Source organism: Pseudopipra pipra, chromosome 8 (assembly GCF_036250125.1).
Source record: "Pseudopipra pipra isolate bDixPip1 chromosome 8, bDixPip1.hap1, whole genome shotgun sequence".
NCBI lineage: Eukaryota > Metazoa > Chordata > Aves > Passeriformes > Pipridae > Pseudopipra > Pseudopipra pipra.
Window position 1 is genome coordinate 24345521 of NC_087556.1, and position 15110 is coordinate 24360630.

Consider the following 15110-nt stretch of genomic DNA (forward strand, 5'->3'; position numbering starts at 1 on the left):
GATTGCTCTTCAAAAATAAGGAGTACTTAGAAGATGAACTGCAGGCCTGCCTCAGTGCACGGTGGCATGCTGTGACCTGATTTTGATGAGTGTATTCTTGCTTCCTCAGCAAACAAGAGCCAAGGGACCTTCTCTTAGCAAGAAGTAAAGTGTATTGGTGAGAGTCTTCAAACTGTGAAACAGTTGAAGTACTGGGTTTGTGTAGCAAGGTTTGGGTAGTGGTAGGGGCTGTGGGGGCAATTGCAAATGCCTGGCTCTGGAGGGAAGGATGGATTAGACCAATCCTTTTAGTTTATATAAAAATGCTTTTTTTTACAGAAGCAGGAGAGTATTTGGAGGGCAGTGGACACTTCCTCAGCTCAGTTTGGGAAGTGCAGAGAGCATCATGAATTCTTTGTCCTTTACTTCTCTGCAGTGAAGATCACAGTTCTCTCTGCCCTTCGTGGTACAGCTGAGCAGGCTGGCTAGAGAAACTACTCAGGAACCTTCATTTCCAGCCAAGCAAAAAAAAAAAAAAATGGAGCATGTAACACCTTCATTTGATAGCAGTTTTTGATAAGTTTGTGATTGAGGCAGGTTCCAGTTGATTAGGGAAATAGATTGTGCAAGGCAAGAGAAAGATATCAGTTTACAGTGCCAAAATACATGAGGAATTTGGATTACGACAGAGAGAGGTGAAAGTCCCTGCTCAAAATGCTCAGAGGCATATCCAGTTCACTTACAAACAGCCCAGCGGGTCTCTGAGATGGGTGATAGGGATCGAATGCACTTTGTCCTGAGCCAGAGCAATACTCCACTCATTCTTCAAATTCCTAAACTGTTCACCTTTCCCCACCCAGCTCTTAGCGGAGAAAACATTGGGAACTCAGCAGGGGATGCTGAAAACATGCAGGTATTGTAAAGGCAGGACTAGAGGTTTTTAGTGGTGAGAGAAAAGCAGTTTGATCTCATAGGACAGACTGGCCATCATGAAAACAGCCTGTAGCACTAGGAATCTTCATTTTGACAGTTTGGGTAGCGAAGAGTGGCAGAGGTCTTAGAGAAAGAAAAACAGTGTTGTGATCTCCACTGAGCAGTGGCTGCCAAGCCTGTATGTTTCTACCGGGATCTCTCTCGGTATCCTTAGCCACAGAAACTGAGTTTAGAAAAGATGAAGATTACAGAACCTCTGCAGGCAGGTAGAGCTGTAGGCTGCAGTTGCAGGAGACAAAAGCCTAATCTGGAGTGAATGTTGTAGCTCCTTGAAGTGTGTCTTGGAAATGTTTTTCTAGTGCATATAAGAGTGAAGGAGGATGTATGAAAAGGGGGTGTTATTCCACGTGTTGGAGAGAGTGGGGAAAATTCAGGGAGTGCCCTTTTAAGGAGCAGTGTACGTATGGTACAACAGTGCACAGAAATCAGCCGTGACCACAAAAGGAGCATGAGTTAGGTTTCTTGAGGATTCAGGGTGGGGGGCTAGTTTAATTTAATTTTGGATAATTTAAGACATTGAATACAAAAATAAGTTTTAAAAATATTTTGAGACATTTATGCAAAAAGAGTATGTTTTTGTTAAACATAACAATGAAGGATTTGGACTGGAAATTAAAGAGCAGTGCAAACAAAAGCAAAACATAGTGCTTGGGGTTTTTCTCTTCTTCTGTGGTCAATCTGCAGAGTGTCTTTTGTGTCTTGATTGTTATTTTCAAACCAAAATGGCTGTGGGAGGCCAGTTCAATGCTATTCACAGCTCTGCTCATATTTTTGGCTAGAAGAAATGGTATCCAAGGGGTAAGAGCAATGGAACAGGGAGCTTAGTTCTTGTACAGAGTTGTACCTATTGGATATGGTCCACATTGTACCAAAGTATGTTCAGAGTTACCCAGTTCTGGCAAGGCTGCCCGAATAGGCATGTCCCATGCAGGCAGGGAGGTCTATGTGGAAGCCTCCTGGTGAAACACATATTTCTACCTTTAGAGCAGTGTGGGGTTCAGATCCAGGCTTTCAGATGATCTTCTCCCTTGGCTTCTTGGGGTTTCCTGATTTTGGATGCAGCTCTCACACTATGGCTAACACTCGCTCTCCCCCGCTGCAGGGTTTTGGCTGGTGTGGACCATCATCATCATCCTCAGCTGCTGTTGTGTTTGCCATCATCGACGCACCAAGCATCGGCTCCAGGCCCAGCAGCGGCAACACGAGATCAACCTGATCGCCTACCGGGAAGCCCATAACTACTCGGCCCTGCCGTTTTATTTCCGTATGTATCTCACACTGTTTTCCCTGGAGACCACGGGGAGCAGGGCAGCAGCGAGTTTCCTGTCTTGGGTGGTGGGTGGAAGGAGGGAGTAGTGGTTGGACTCAGCAAGAGGTGGTGGGCACTTAACCATGCTGCCTAACCATGGCTTGCAGACAGGAGGTGGTATATTTCAAGCTGCTGGATGTATTTGAAACCCCTTGACTCTGGAGTTGAACCACACCAGCTACAGCACCTTCACACCTAGTCCTGAGAGTGCAGTGATTCATTCCCTGGGTGTTTTTCTGCAAAGGTTTCTCCTAGCCTGCACTTGCTGCTGGTGGGACTGAGATGTGGGAAGTGGCTTCATGAAATTTGGTCACACAAACTGGGTGGCAGTGCTGGCTGGAAGCCTCAGCAGGGACTGTACTGGCTCCCACTCTGTGCTGTGGTTCCAAGACCACACTGCTGGTGAGCAGCCCTAGCACTCTGCACGAAGGAGCTGTTGCCCACAGCACAGGGAAGGTACAATGACTTGATGCTCTCCTTGTGCCCTGATATGCTGTGCTAGAACAGCAAGTCTTGGCCTTCTGGCTAGAGATACCACAGCTGAGTTTCTTGTAATGGACTGTTGAATTGCATGTATGAACTTGCTTTTCTCATTAAACTCTGGCAGCCACCTCAGAAATCATCCCCAGCAGCCTTTTCCTCCCCAACCCCAGGGATATGCAATTGCACATGGAAAATTGCCGTGCTATCCTTAAATGTTTCCAGTATTTAGGTCCATTCTGTCTATATAGACTTATTTTGTTCCCTCTTAATAGATAAACAAAATATTTCATGTATTTGAGGGGTTATAAGTACAATAAATCAAACTCCTTTGCCAGTACTGTCAGTTTATTATGACTGCATCAGAAGAATTAAATCCAGCACTAAAACAGCAACCAAAAGCCAAGATCCCAAGTTCCTTGTAACCACTCGTGTCTCTTCATATTTGTACAATGCTTTGTGAGATGAAATCTTTGCTCTTGAAAATGGAAACTCGGCTGAGAAGCCAGTGTTGGAAAGGGCCGTGGAGTTGTTCCCTCCAGCCAACACAGGCCATCCCCCTGTGCAGTTTATGGGTCTGTGTTGGGGTATGTGGTCCAGGGAGGTTTGCCTGGTAGCTGTAAGTATAGATTTGAGAGCCAGGAGATCAGACTGCTGTTCCCAACTATGTCCATCTCATCCTGTAATGGTGCCCCTCCTGTGCCTCATTTGCTGCTTCTCTAAAACATGACACGCCTGCCTCACTTGGGACAAGTTTTGGCATCCCTTGTAGAGCCTACTGAGCTGTTCAGTGGGAAGGTGCTGGTAGGTGACAAATGCCATACCAACCTGTATTAGTGACTCGTTTCCTGAGATAAGCTGCTCCTGAAATAACTTCTCCTCCTTGCCTCCCACTTCTAGGGTTTTTGCCAAACTATTTACTACCTCCTTATGAGGAAGTGGTGAACCGCCCGCCGACCCCCCCGCCACCATACAGTGCCTTACATCAGCAGTGCATCCCAGCAGGCAGCAGTAGCACAATCCCAGACACGCCAAGGAGCCTGCAGCCAGCACAGAGCAGCTCTGCAGCACCCATCAGCAATAACAGCAGTACTGACAGCACCGGGGCCCCCGGCCTCGGCGACCCCGAGCCCTCCACCACCATGCTGGTCGAGCGAGCAGTTGCCAAAATGCAAAGCGCCGAGCCCGGCGGTACCAGCATGGGAGCCGAGCTAGTGGAGAGGGCCGGTCCCGATAAGGATACAGAGTGCAAGGAGGAACTGCTGAAAGGTTACAGCTCTGAAAGCTTAGAGCAGAGCAGTGCCATTCCTGACGCGAAGGACAAGACGCCGGGCAGGCAGCGCCGTTTCACCGGCGACTCGGGCATAGAAGTCTGCGTATGCAACCGGGGTCATCACGACGACGACCTCAAGGAATTCGACGGGCTCATCGATGATGCTCTGGACGGGCCCCTGGACTTCTGCGACAGCTGCAGTGGCCGTCCCCACGGGGACGAGGAGGAAGGGCTTTTCAGTGCCACCGAGGAGCAGCACCGCGAACACAGCCACCACCACCTGCCCCGGCAGCCGGTGTGTGTACTCTTGAACACAATAAATGAGCAGGACTCTCCAAACTCTTGCACCAATAACTCCCCCAGTTAAGGCGGCAAAGTGGAAGGGAGAATCGGGGAAAAAAATACAAAGAAATAAAAATGGAATAAGAGGATTAAAACTTTTAACAGGAGGAAAAGGTGATACAACCTTCTTTTTTAGTTTATTTTTGTTTCTCCCCCTCCAGTATAATGCGGGGACTAGTCCTCGAAGGCCCGGCTTGCGGAGGACGGGTTACTCTGGGTTTTGTTAATCATACTGTCCTGCTCCTTGGAGCAGGGACTGATGTTTCTCAATGAGACCTTCTAACAAATGGAATTTTTCCAATGGTGATTTTGGTGATGGTTACTATGTGTTTGTTGGTTTTAGTTTTCTGAAACACTGCTTTATCTCGCAATCAGTAAAACTCAGCAGATCTCACCCTGGGAGGATACCAAATCACCATAAGGCTTCAACCTCCAGGTGTCTTCCCAGAAGCGAGCAGCTTCTGACAGTGCCGGCAGTCAGTAGCCCAAGAGTTCTGGTTTGAAATAGTGCTCTTGAGGCATTGGGGATATCTTTTCGTCTTTCTTCCTTTTCTTTCTTTTTTTTTTCCCAATGTTAAGTTTTCCTCAAGCTGATGAATGCCCGAACACATCAGCACTGTAATCTCCGGTGCTTCAGTGTTTAAGACAGCAGGTAGGAAATTTCCCACTTGAAGCTGGTGACTGAAGGACCAGTTTCTTCTAGAAGGAGTGTTAGTCTACCATAAGCAGTTTGAAGAGAAAAGGTTTGCAGAAATTAGCCTTTATATGTAATTTTTAAAGATAAGTGTGTTCCTTCAATGCCTCCAAGAGCACAGTTAGCAGTTAGAATCCAGGCAGCTGGGCTGCCTTCCAAGTACTGTGGTCTCCGAATGACCTTTTCCCGGTGTGCTGCAAAAGGGCTTGGCTTTATTTTTTTCCTTTTTTTGCACCCGACAGCAGCACACTTGAGTTAAGATGACAAAAAAAGAACAGGGCTCTCCTTGGCCAGCGTGCCTTCAAGCTTCAGCGATGCATGTTGAACAAATGGAGACGAGAGCTCCGTCCATTGCGAAGGGATGACTTACCATGTACACGTGGAAGACCTGTGCAGTATTTTTTTTTTTTTTTATCCAAAAGTTTGGTGCGATTCTAATAATGACCACTTAAAGAAATGAATGTCTGTTTTCTTTCTCTTTCTTTCTTTCTTTTTTTTTTTTTGTTATGGTGGCAACTGGCTACTGTATAATGTCTGTGAGCGTGTGTGCGTGACTGCAATCCATGCATGCGAGTCCTACTGGTAATAAGAAAACCTGCTGTAAGACTGCAAGAAAATTTACTGTAGCTTTGCTTTAATAAACAGTAGAGATTTTGATAGTAACAACCTGAAGGAAAAAAAAGGAAAAAAAAAAAAAAGGAAGAGCTGAAACTAACATTCCCTAGAGTGCTCGTGTGGAAGAGAGCACAGTTCAGACTATGTGTCTTGTTCTTGGGATTTCTCCCTGTCCCTTTTATAATTATGGTCGTCCAGATCATTACTGTTATGGGGAGGAAAACCATTGAAAACTGAACTCGGACATACTCAGATTTGATTGATTGAAAACCAAAATCAGTTTTAAATAAGGTGGAAACCAAAATATAATGCCTTTTCTGATAACTTGCTCATGTGTACGTGTATCATTTTGTGAGGTAAGAACAAGATTTGTCTTTAGTTTGTGGTTTTGTTTTGTTGTTCTAACTAGAGGTACGTGGTGCTGTGCTGGCTACAGAGCAAGGGAAGTGGTGCTTATTCCAGCATTGTACCTGCACGTTTGAGAGTAATGCTCTTCCCTTAGAAGGTTTGGGAGAATCTTGCTCCTTTTCCCATCACAGCCTTTCTCTTTCATCAGAACACCTGATGAAGACAGCTCTTCAGTTTGTGTCTTAGGGCACTCTTAAGAATGAAGGACTTTGATTTGGATTCAGGAGACCTCATTCCTGGATGCCTGGAGCTTGAGTGGTAACAGAGAGGCTGCGCGTGCCCCAGAGCCAGGTGCTTGGGGACTGGTTGTTTTCAGCTGTATGCACCGACCAGGTGTATCTTTTGAGAAGAGAATTAAAGATCCCCAGTACCACCTCCAGGAATTTGGTACGTATTGGCCTCTGTCTTTGTTTCTCACACCACAGAGGAAGCTAAAAAAGCACATCAGCAGCCCATAGTGAGTGGTGTTTACTGCTGTAAATCCTGAGGACAGCCCTGTGCCAGTGCAAGACCCTCTGCCAACATTTCTGTTGGCCTAAGACAAAAATCTCCATGTTTGCTTTCCTGACATCCTACTAAGGTCAGGGGAACACGCTGCTGCTTCTCTGGACATAGAGGTGAGTACCAGTAAACTGAGCTGATGTTCTTACTTTTAAAAAGGAAGAAGCAGTGGTGTGCCTGTTTTATGACTCCTGGAGCTTTTCAGGCTTTTAAAGACCATAAAGAAACGAACGGGGCACAAACCATGTCTCTTGACCTCACAAATGCCTGAGGAGGAGCAGGACTGTCAGTGGCTCTCAGTGCTTTAGGCTTTTAGACCTGCAGCCTGGGCAAACTGGTATCGGGAGGAGTGATGCAGGGCAGAACACCGGGCACGTGAGCTCCTCAGACACATCCTCTTCAGGCAGGCAGAGGACTCCCAAACCTCCAGCTTTGGTGGAAAGGTGCTTGATCCCTGTGTAGAAAGCTGACATGGCCCAAACAGAGCTCTTCTCCAAATCCACGCTGTGGGTATAAATGCTGGAGCTGTGAGGGCGTGGGCAGGTGTGCATCTATAACACCAGAGCACCAAACCCCACCCATTCCCAGCTGTAAGGGGTGAGTGTTTTATGGGAGATGTGAATGTGTAGTTTCAAAACTGAGTTGCAATAGTGCAGCAGGTTTGACAGCAAATTAGTGTCAATCCACTGCTTGGTGTTTTGTTTTACAACTTGCTTTAAGTGGTGTTGCTGATACTCCTTGAAATCTGTTCTTGCTGGAGTCCATGGCAGTGTGGATCTGCTTACACAGCGTGTTCTCAGCCACCAAAATTGGCTCTGAGGGCAAGGACCCAGCAGGTGTCCCAGTGGGCTTGGGGGATGTTACCTGGGGACAGGTGAAGAGCACAGTGTGGTGGCTCAGCAGGAGTGTCCCCTAGGCACAACGGAGGCCTGGGAGCATTGGATACTGCACTATTGCCTCTGTGTTCCCAAGTGACTCTTCAGCTCTGCTGATGCAAACTCCTCCTCTGAGAACACTGGTGTGATTTTCCTGCCACATATCATTGCATGTTTGTACAACCCTGTGGATGGGTGTTGGCTGAAGATGGAGGAGAAGGGAGTTGTGTTTTGATGCTTGCTGGCAGCCTGCTCTCAGAGCTTTACCTGACTAACTGGAGGCTAAGGAAAGCCGAGGTGCAGTTAAGCCTCTGCATTACACAGTCATCAAAAGCTTTCTGGGGCAGGAAGCCTGGGGAGAAGCAAAATCAGCAGCTCCACTGACAGCATGAGTCTCTTCCACTGGGCAATGGGAGCTTTGGGCTCCCTGAGCACCCCTCACCACTTGGGGATGTGCATCAGCAGTGAGAGCCTGGGCTGTGCTCCCTTCCTGCCCCGTGCAGCCCAGGCTCCCACAGCCATATCTCTTCTGGTTCTCTACATGCCCTGGCTGGGTTTGTCCCACTGTGACTCCCTCTTGGCAAAGTTTGACAGAGAGCAGGGTCCAGCACCAGTGAACAAACTTCCTTTGCTGTCTCAGATGACTGGTTCTCCCTGAAGGCTGCTGCCTCCCAACTTTCGCTCACCCTCCTGTGCAACACGTCCCAGAGAGGCTTTCCCCCCCTCTTTTCTTTTTCCTTCTTTTGTTTATATAGGAAAAGCCTGGATCAGGCAGGAGGGGAGGCAGACTGGCAGCTCCCTGGCTCAGGCAAGCCCCACAGCATCCCACAGCTCATTGTCAGAGCTGGTTTCCCCCATCCTTGCAGCACAGATCTGTTTTTATCAGATGGGACGGGTGCCTGCACCGGGGCTGTCGCGACGGTGGTGCAAGCGCTGCAGTCTCTGTGCCGGGGGGTCACAGGCTGCCGGGCTGTTTCTCGATTTGTTTTCGGCCGGCGAACAGCTGTGTCCTGAGGTCTGTGCTTACTCAGCTCTCCTGGCACCGTGCCCGCTGCAGAGCCTGCAGGTATTCTGAGCGTCTCCTGCTCCTCCTGCACTGGCCATCACTCTGTCACAGTCCAGGGTCATCCAGTGCCTGGTGCAAAGTGAAGGCTCTCAAACTTGAAGGGCTGCTGAGCTTGGTGCTGTAGCACAGCTGGGTCAGCCGAGTGCTGTGGGGGTGGCTGTGTCCCCCAAAATTAGTTTGTGCGATGGAAAGGCTCAGGCTTGCTCTGCCCAGTGCCCTCTGATCCTGCCTCAGCAAGCTGCACATCTGCTTCATGGTGTACCCAGGGAACAGTGTGGGAACAGCCATGAAAAAGCTTTATCCTTTCCACCATCACCAGTTCTTCCCTTGCAAGACCCTTTTGCATCAGGGAGATGGAGCTGCTAGTTCCTGACCCTTCCAAAACCTTCAGCACCTCTCCCTCCTGTCCTGGTTCCACCCATGCAAGGACCCCAAGGAGGGCAGGGACCCAACACAGCCCAAGCTGTTACAGCAGCAGGATTATTTCAGCAGCAAAAGCCTCAGCGTTCCCAGTGGCTGCCTGTGCTCAGTCAGCTGAAACTTGGTGGCAGATGCTGAGGTTCCTCCCGGCTCTCCCGTGGGCATGGCTGCCTCATCCCCCCCAGATTTTGGGTCACTGAGCTGCCCAGTGCCAGATCTGAACAAAGCCTTGTCCAAGGTGGTGGATTTGTGTGTCTTGAGTCTCAGGGGACCCTGACTTCTATGGGGGCCTTGGGAGTGGGAGGATGTTGGGGCCCACTATGGGACAAATCCAGCACTGCCCCAGTGGCATCAATCCAGGTGAAGTTTTCTACTGGGGTTGGGGGTTTGGACGCAGCAGCAGGGCCCCAGAGCAGCTGTCAGGACATAAATACCAGCCGTGTGAATCAGCAGCGTCTCTGCCCATTCCCAGAGCAGGGAGCAGCCATGCCAGTGGCAGTTTACCAGCTCCCAAGGTACCGGGCAGCTGGTGCTGGGCACTGATCCCCCTGTGGCAGCATCTTTTCCCAGTTGGGAGGAGACGAGGTGGGCAGGGGGCAAGATGCCCTGCAGCAGGGCTGGGCTTGGGGCGATGGGGCTTGCAGCATATGCCAGCCCTGGCAAATGGGGAAACGTGGAGTGCAAGTGGCTGCGGCTGGAGGTGTTCTCCAGTCTAGAAACATGCCTGGTTCAAAGGTCCCCATTTCTGCCCCAAGGTACCTGCTGGCCTTGAGCACTTGTGTGAGTGTGAATGCGCGAGAGAGCGCCTTGGCAAACGAACACCGGGTTGATTCAGGCAAGGAGAAAATCCCTTCCCTTACCAAGAGCAAACTCAAATGCCTTGGCAAAGGGGCACAAAGGTGTTGGAGGTCCTGCTGATGCCTCTGGAGGCGTCAGGTTGCTGCAAGTACTGGTGACTGCAGGAGACTGAAGAGGAGCCTCCCTGCCGACATGTGCTGCCAGGGACAGGATCTGAGGCAGGGGAAGGACCAGGCTGGCATTGGAGGTGCCAGTCCCCAGGAAAGCCCAGAGCATCATGTTTAGCCAAGTTTTCCTAAAGCCCATTCTGAGTCCAGTCCCCCTTCACCCACCCAGCTTCAGTCTGTGCTAGCAGAAGTGGAGGGATTGGAAACCCATGGCACCCCTGGTGTGATGGAAACAGGCAGGGGAGTGGGAAGGAGTGTGGGGCTCAGCAGAGACTCTGTGAGGCAGCAGTGGGGCTGGGCTCCTGCTGTACTCCCTCTGCCCGGTGAGTTAGCTGCACAAATCACCCTGAGGATTGTCCCTGGGGCAGGTGTGTGCATGGCAATTCTTTCTCCAGCTCCTCCCTACTACCCTGAGCCCCCTGGGAGAATGACTGGGAGGAGGGAGGATGCTCCCAGTGCTATGCCAGGCTGCAAACACATTATCTTCATCATCCTCATGCCACAGGACCCTTTTGGCATCAGATGGGGGATGATGAAGGGGCTGCATGAAAGCCAAGTGCTGGGATTTTAAAGAACACCTACGTTTTGACACACTGAGTAGAAAGTTTAGTGATGGGGAGGTTTTAGGTCAGTTTTCCTGCCTGCTAACAAGAGAAGGGCAGAGGGAAATAGAAAAGGGGGAAAATATGAGCGTGTGCAGGGCTGGGGGTGTCACACTGTGCTAGGTCTCTGTGGGGTTTTCCCCTCCACCCTGGCTGCTTTCCCTCGAGGGCCCTGAGTTGTAGCTGTGCAGCTATTTAGTTAAATATTAAGAGCTCAAGTAATAGGGAACCAGAAACCTAATTACACGCTGCCCTCCATGGCACAGTGGTTTCTGGTGAAAGCGGAGCAAATGCGTCCCCTTGTGTTACAGGAATGTTGTGCTGCTGCTGGAGTGACAGCCAAAATCCAGCCAGACAGTGAGTGCTCTGGACACCTTGCAGGTGGGAGATGCCACACTGCTGCACAGGGAATTTTGGCAGCCCCCGGCTCCATGGTGCCCACGCACTGGGTCTGGGGGCCTGCAGTTGAGCTCAGCCTGTGGGGTGCGGGCACCTCTGGGTGCTCCTTCATGTCCCTGAGCAATGGGAGCCCCCACTGGGGCTGGTTGGGACGCACTGTCCTGGGATGGGGCAGAGAAGGGCAGGGCTGGGGGAGCTCTTCCCTGCTCCATGGCAGGCTCAGCTCCCAGCTTGCAATGCGTTCATTCTCCTGCCTCCCAGTGGGGAAACTGAGGCAGGGGCCAGCCAAGGTCACCCACCCAGGGTCACAGCCACTGGGCACAGCCTGGGCATCCCTAACTGCCAAGCTGCCCACTGGTCGTTTTCCCACTTTTCCTGGCTGGGGTGGACCCTTCTCCCAGGGTCAGCTGTGGGAGAGGCTAGTTTCCACGGCTCATGGTTGTCTCTGTACGGGCCCCCCACCCCACATCCCTCATGGTAGCAGCCCCACAGAGGCACCACAGCCTCCCAGCTCAGCCCAGTGCTCACAGAAAGTTGCAGGGCCACCATACATCCCACACCTCCCCTGCCCTCCATCTCCTGCCCAAAAAATAGCTGGAGCCATGCTGTGTTGGGAACATCTTTATTTGGACAACCCCACATCCACGGGGCAGGCAGGGTATGGCCTCTATGGGCCTGTCCCAGCCCACCCCACCACTGCCTGGGATCCAGGGCTCATTCTCATCATGAGGCCGCTCGCCAGGCGTCCCGCAGACGGGCCTTCACCTGAAACTTCTGCACCTGCAACACAACACCAAACTTGCCCTCCAGAGAGGGCAGGGGCTGGTCCTCGGGGCACTCGAGTGTGAACCTCTGCAGCACCCAGGCCAGGAAGAGGAAGAGCTCCATCTTGGCCAGGACTTTTCCCAGGCAGACACGGATCCCGGCCCCGAAGGGGAGGTAGCTGGGTGAGGGCGAGTGGATGTGCTGGCCCTGCTCATCCAGGAAGCGGCCTGCAAGGGGAAGGGGTACTTGCCATCAGCAGGGATCGAGACCTGCCTGAGTTCATCACGTGTGTGTCCCTCCCATGAGCTGCAGAAGCAGAGATGGTGCAAATGCCCCCGACGGGTGGGAGCAGGATCTGACCTCCCACCACCAAGCCTCCCCCAGGGCTGCACCCACCCTGCCATCCCCTGACCCACCAGGATTGAACTCCTCGGGCTTGTCCCACTCCTTCTCATCATGGTGCACAGACCAGAGGTTGATGATGACCCTGGCGCCTTTGGGGATGGAGTATTCCCCAATGCTGGAAGGCGAACACAGAGTGAGACAGTTGCTCCCTCCCACAAGTCACTTGCCCACAACCTGGCTGCACCCCAGCGGGGTCTCACCTGGTGTCAGCAAGGGACACATGTGGGATGAGCAGGGGAGACACGGGTCGGATGCGCAGCACTTCACTGATGGTGGCCTCCAGGTAGGGCAGTAGTGGGCGGTCGCTGAGGTGGGGGTGTCGAACCAGGCCAATCTTCTGGTCCATTTCCTCCTGAATCTTCCTCTGGACCTGGGAAGGGAGCAAGGACTGGGGCCGGAGCCCAGGGAGGGGTTGCCCTGTGCACAGTGGGGTACATCCAATCATCACCACCATGTCCTGTCAGGTTGTGCAGGGCAGAAGTAAAATGGCCACAGCCCGATCCTGCCTATTTGCGGGGCCTGACATCTCTTTTGGCATCTGCCCTCCCCCAAGGCCCCTCACAATGTCCCTGGTGCAGGAGGGAGCTCAGGCCCCCTGCCATGGGGTGCAGACCCTACCTCAGGGTAGTGGAGCAGGTAGAGCACAGCCCATTTGAGAACAGTAGTGGTGGTCTCCACGCCAGCCCCAAAGATGTCCCCCACTGTCATGAGGAGGTGGTCGTCAGTCAGCTCCAGCCCTGGCACCGGGGGGCTGCTGTTCTCAGCACTGAGCCTCACTTGCAGCAGGGCATCCATGAGGTCCTTCACAGTGTCTCCAGAAAAGGCTTCCTGCCAGGGGACATGTGTAAGCTGGGCTGTCTTGAGCATATCCCAGCTCCAGCACCCTGCAGCTCCTAAGCATCTCCCTGTCCTGGCCCCACTGGCACCTTGTGTTCAGTGAATTTCTGCTGGAGCAGCTGGTCTCGGACCTGGAGGCATTTTTTCAGCAGGGCCAGGTCCTTGTTGGGGAAGATCTAGGGGAGAGAAGCCACATTACAGCAAGGGACTCCAACTGAGCCCAGCCCAGCCCCTGCAGGTCCCCAGGCAGTCTCTCCATGCCAACCAGGATACTGGGATACCAGGGCAGGAACCCTCCTAACTCTGGGGGGCTCCTGCAGGACACATCCCAGCTCCTTCCTCTTGTCTGAGGTGAGATGAACAGGCATTCCCCATGTCCCTGCTCACCTGGAGCCAGGGGAAGATGTCCACCAAGCTCTCCTTGGCCACGGTGTCCACGATACCCTGGCTGTACTCCAGCATGGCCTCGAACTCGGGGTCCCCGCGCCGGTATGAGGAGTTGAAGCAGAGGGAGCAGACCACGTTGGTGACGGCCCGTGTGAGCTCAGGGGCCATGTCCAGGGCCGTATCCTGCGCAGCGCCGAGCGTCTCGCACAGGGATGCAGCCTCCCGGCAGACTGAGGTGGAGGAGAGGCAGGCGAGGGGGTGCTGAGGTGGTGATGGTGAAGCCAAGGGGTGAAGGGGGCAGCTTGGGGCTGGAAGGAGGGGTCCCTGCTCATTCAGGGTGTGCTTCCTGCAGAGCACCCCCTGCCAGGGCTGAGCCCCAAGGGCCTGGGATGGGCAGAAGGGACAATGCTGGGTGCTGGGAGGAGGAGGGTGGATGGAGACATGCAGGGAAGTCTCTAAGTGTGGCTCAATGCTATTCCTGGGTGGAGTGGGAATAGCATGCCTCAGTGTCCCCATCTATGACTGAGGGTAACTAAAGCTGGGGGCAAAAAATGTGTGGGGAGAGGTGTGGGTAAAGTAGCAGGGATGGAAGGAGAGGGACCAAGCGCCTGCTCGGCAAGGGGATGCCAGGGGGGTTGAGCTGAGTCAGGATCTCCCCTTGGTTCCCAGGGAATCAGAGGTTCCCAGGGAATCAGAGGAAGGAGAAGTCCAGCCTGGATTAAGTGCAGGAGGGAGCCAGAGCTGGGAGGGAGCCTGGGGGCTGGTGGGAGGCACTTACTGATCCTCTCGAGGGCGAGCGAGCCCTCCCCAAACATGGAGAGAGCAGTGTGCACCAGCTTGCGCTGGAACTTCCAGAGGGGCCCGTAGCTGGCGAAGGCGATGTCCTTGCCCCCCCGGGACAGCAGGTCTGTGGTCACCTGGGGGACAGGCAGTCCCAGGGTCACCCTGCTGCAGAGCAGCTCTGTGAGGGTGACACCTGGGGGGACGGATGATCATCTCATCCCAGGGATGGTCTGAGGGGCTGGGGGTTAGCAAAGGCAGACAAAGCCTGAGCTATGAGCTTTGCTTTCCCCCCTGCCAAGGACTGATAGAGGCATTTGGGATCAGGTGCCAGGGTCAAGGGCTCTAGGCTGCCCAGGAAACTTAGGGGGTGTGGAGAGCCTGATGATACCTGAACCCATGTCCCCATGTCCCGAGATGCAGCCAGCTGCGGGAAAAACAGGCACCCTCGGGATGGAGGATGCCCATGGTTTGCTCTGGGGAACGAGGCATTGAGGGGCTGCCCTGCCACTGGCTTGCTGCGGGCAGGATGGGGAGAGGAGAAGGATCCTGCTGGGTGCTGGTGCCTTTCTTGGGAGCAGCCCCCGCCTCATCCCACACCACCGTGGGAAGGGTCCCCCCAAAACCTGCCGCCGACTCACGGTGCGGGGCCGTCCGGCGAAGTCTTTCCCCTTCTTCAGCAGCACCTCCCTGGCGTGCCGGTAGCTGTTCACCACCACCACGTAGTGAGAGCCCATCCAGAGGGCGTAGAGGCTGCCGTAGTGTCCCTGCAGGCGCCACAGCCGCAGGTGGAGCTGGGGGTGCCCGGCCAGCTGCAGCAGGCTCCCCACGAACGGCAGGGCCGGCAGGCTCCGTGGGCGCCCCAGCCCCGTCCCTGTCCCTGTTCCCGAGGGGTCCCGCCGTCGCGCCAGCCCCCATGTGCAGAGCAGGGCCAGGGCCAGCAGCAGGGCGCCCAGCAGCGCCATGGCGGGGCCGGCTGAGGGGCTGCGGCAGCGCGGGGGGCCCTTATAGCGCC

The 15110-nt window shown here is 53.3% G+C and overlaps 2 protein-coding genes across 10 annotated transcripts in view; one reads left to right on the top strand and one right to left on the bottom strand.

Annotated features, from left to right (window-relative positions):
- The window catches only part of WBP1L (WW domain binding protein 1 like), a 57788-nt gene extending 51779 nt beyond the window's left edge, over positions 1–6009 (top strand). For all 8 annotated transcript variants that reach the window (XM_064663187.1, XM_064663191.1, XM_064663190.1 and 5 more), the window contains 2 exons: positions 2075–2236; positions 3662–6009. In XM_064663187.1, coding sequence (XP_064519257.1) covers positions 2075–2236; positions 3662–4401 — 902 coding nt within the window. In that variant the 3' untranslated portion in view covers positions 4402–6009. The remainder of the gene's footprint in view (positions 1–2074; positions 2237–3661) is intronic.
- Positions 6010–11527: 5518 nt separating this feature from the next.
- Positions 11528–15110, bottom strand: LOC135418178 (steroid 17-alpha-hydroxylase/17,20 lyase). Of its 2 annotated transcripts, none has more exons than XM_064663185.1 (8): positions 14737–15110; positions 14094–14232; positions 13316–13545; positions 13018–13104; positions 12710–12919; positions 12292–12479; positions 12103–12206; positions 11528–11913 (listed from the first exon to the last, which is right to left on the bottom strand). In XM_064663185.1, the coding sequence occupies exons 1-8, from the start codon at positions 15058–15060 to the stop codon at positions 11645–11647; spliced, it is 1551 nt and encodes a 516-aa protein (XP_064519255.1). In that variant the 5' UTR covers positions 15061–15110; the 3' UTR covers positions 11528–11644. The 2 variants fall into 2 exon arrangements, with proteins under 2 accessions (XP_064519255.1, XP_064519256.1); XM_064663186.1 differs by having other exon boundaries at positions 12292–12461; positions 14737–15106.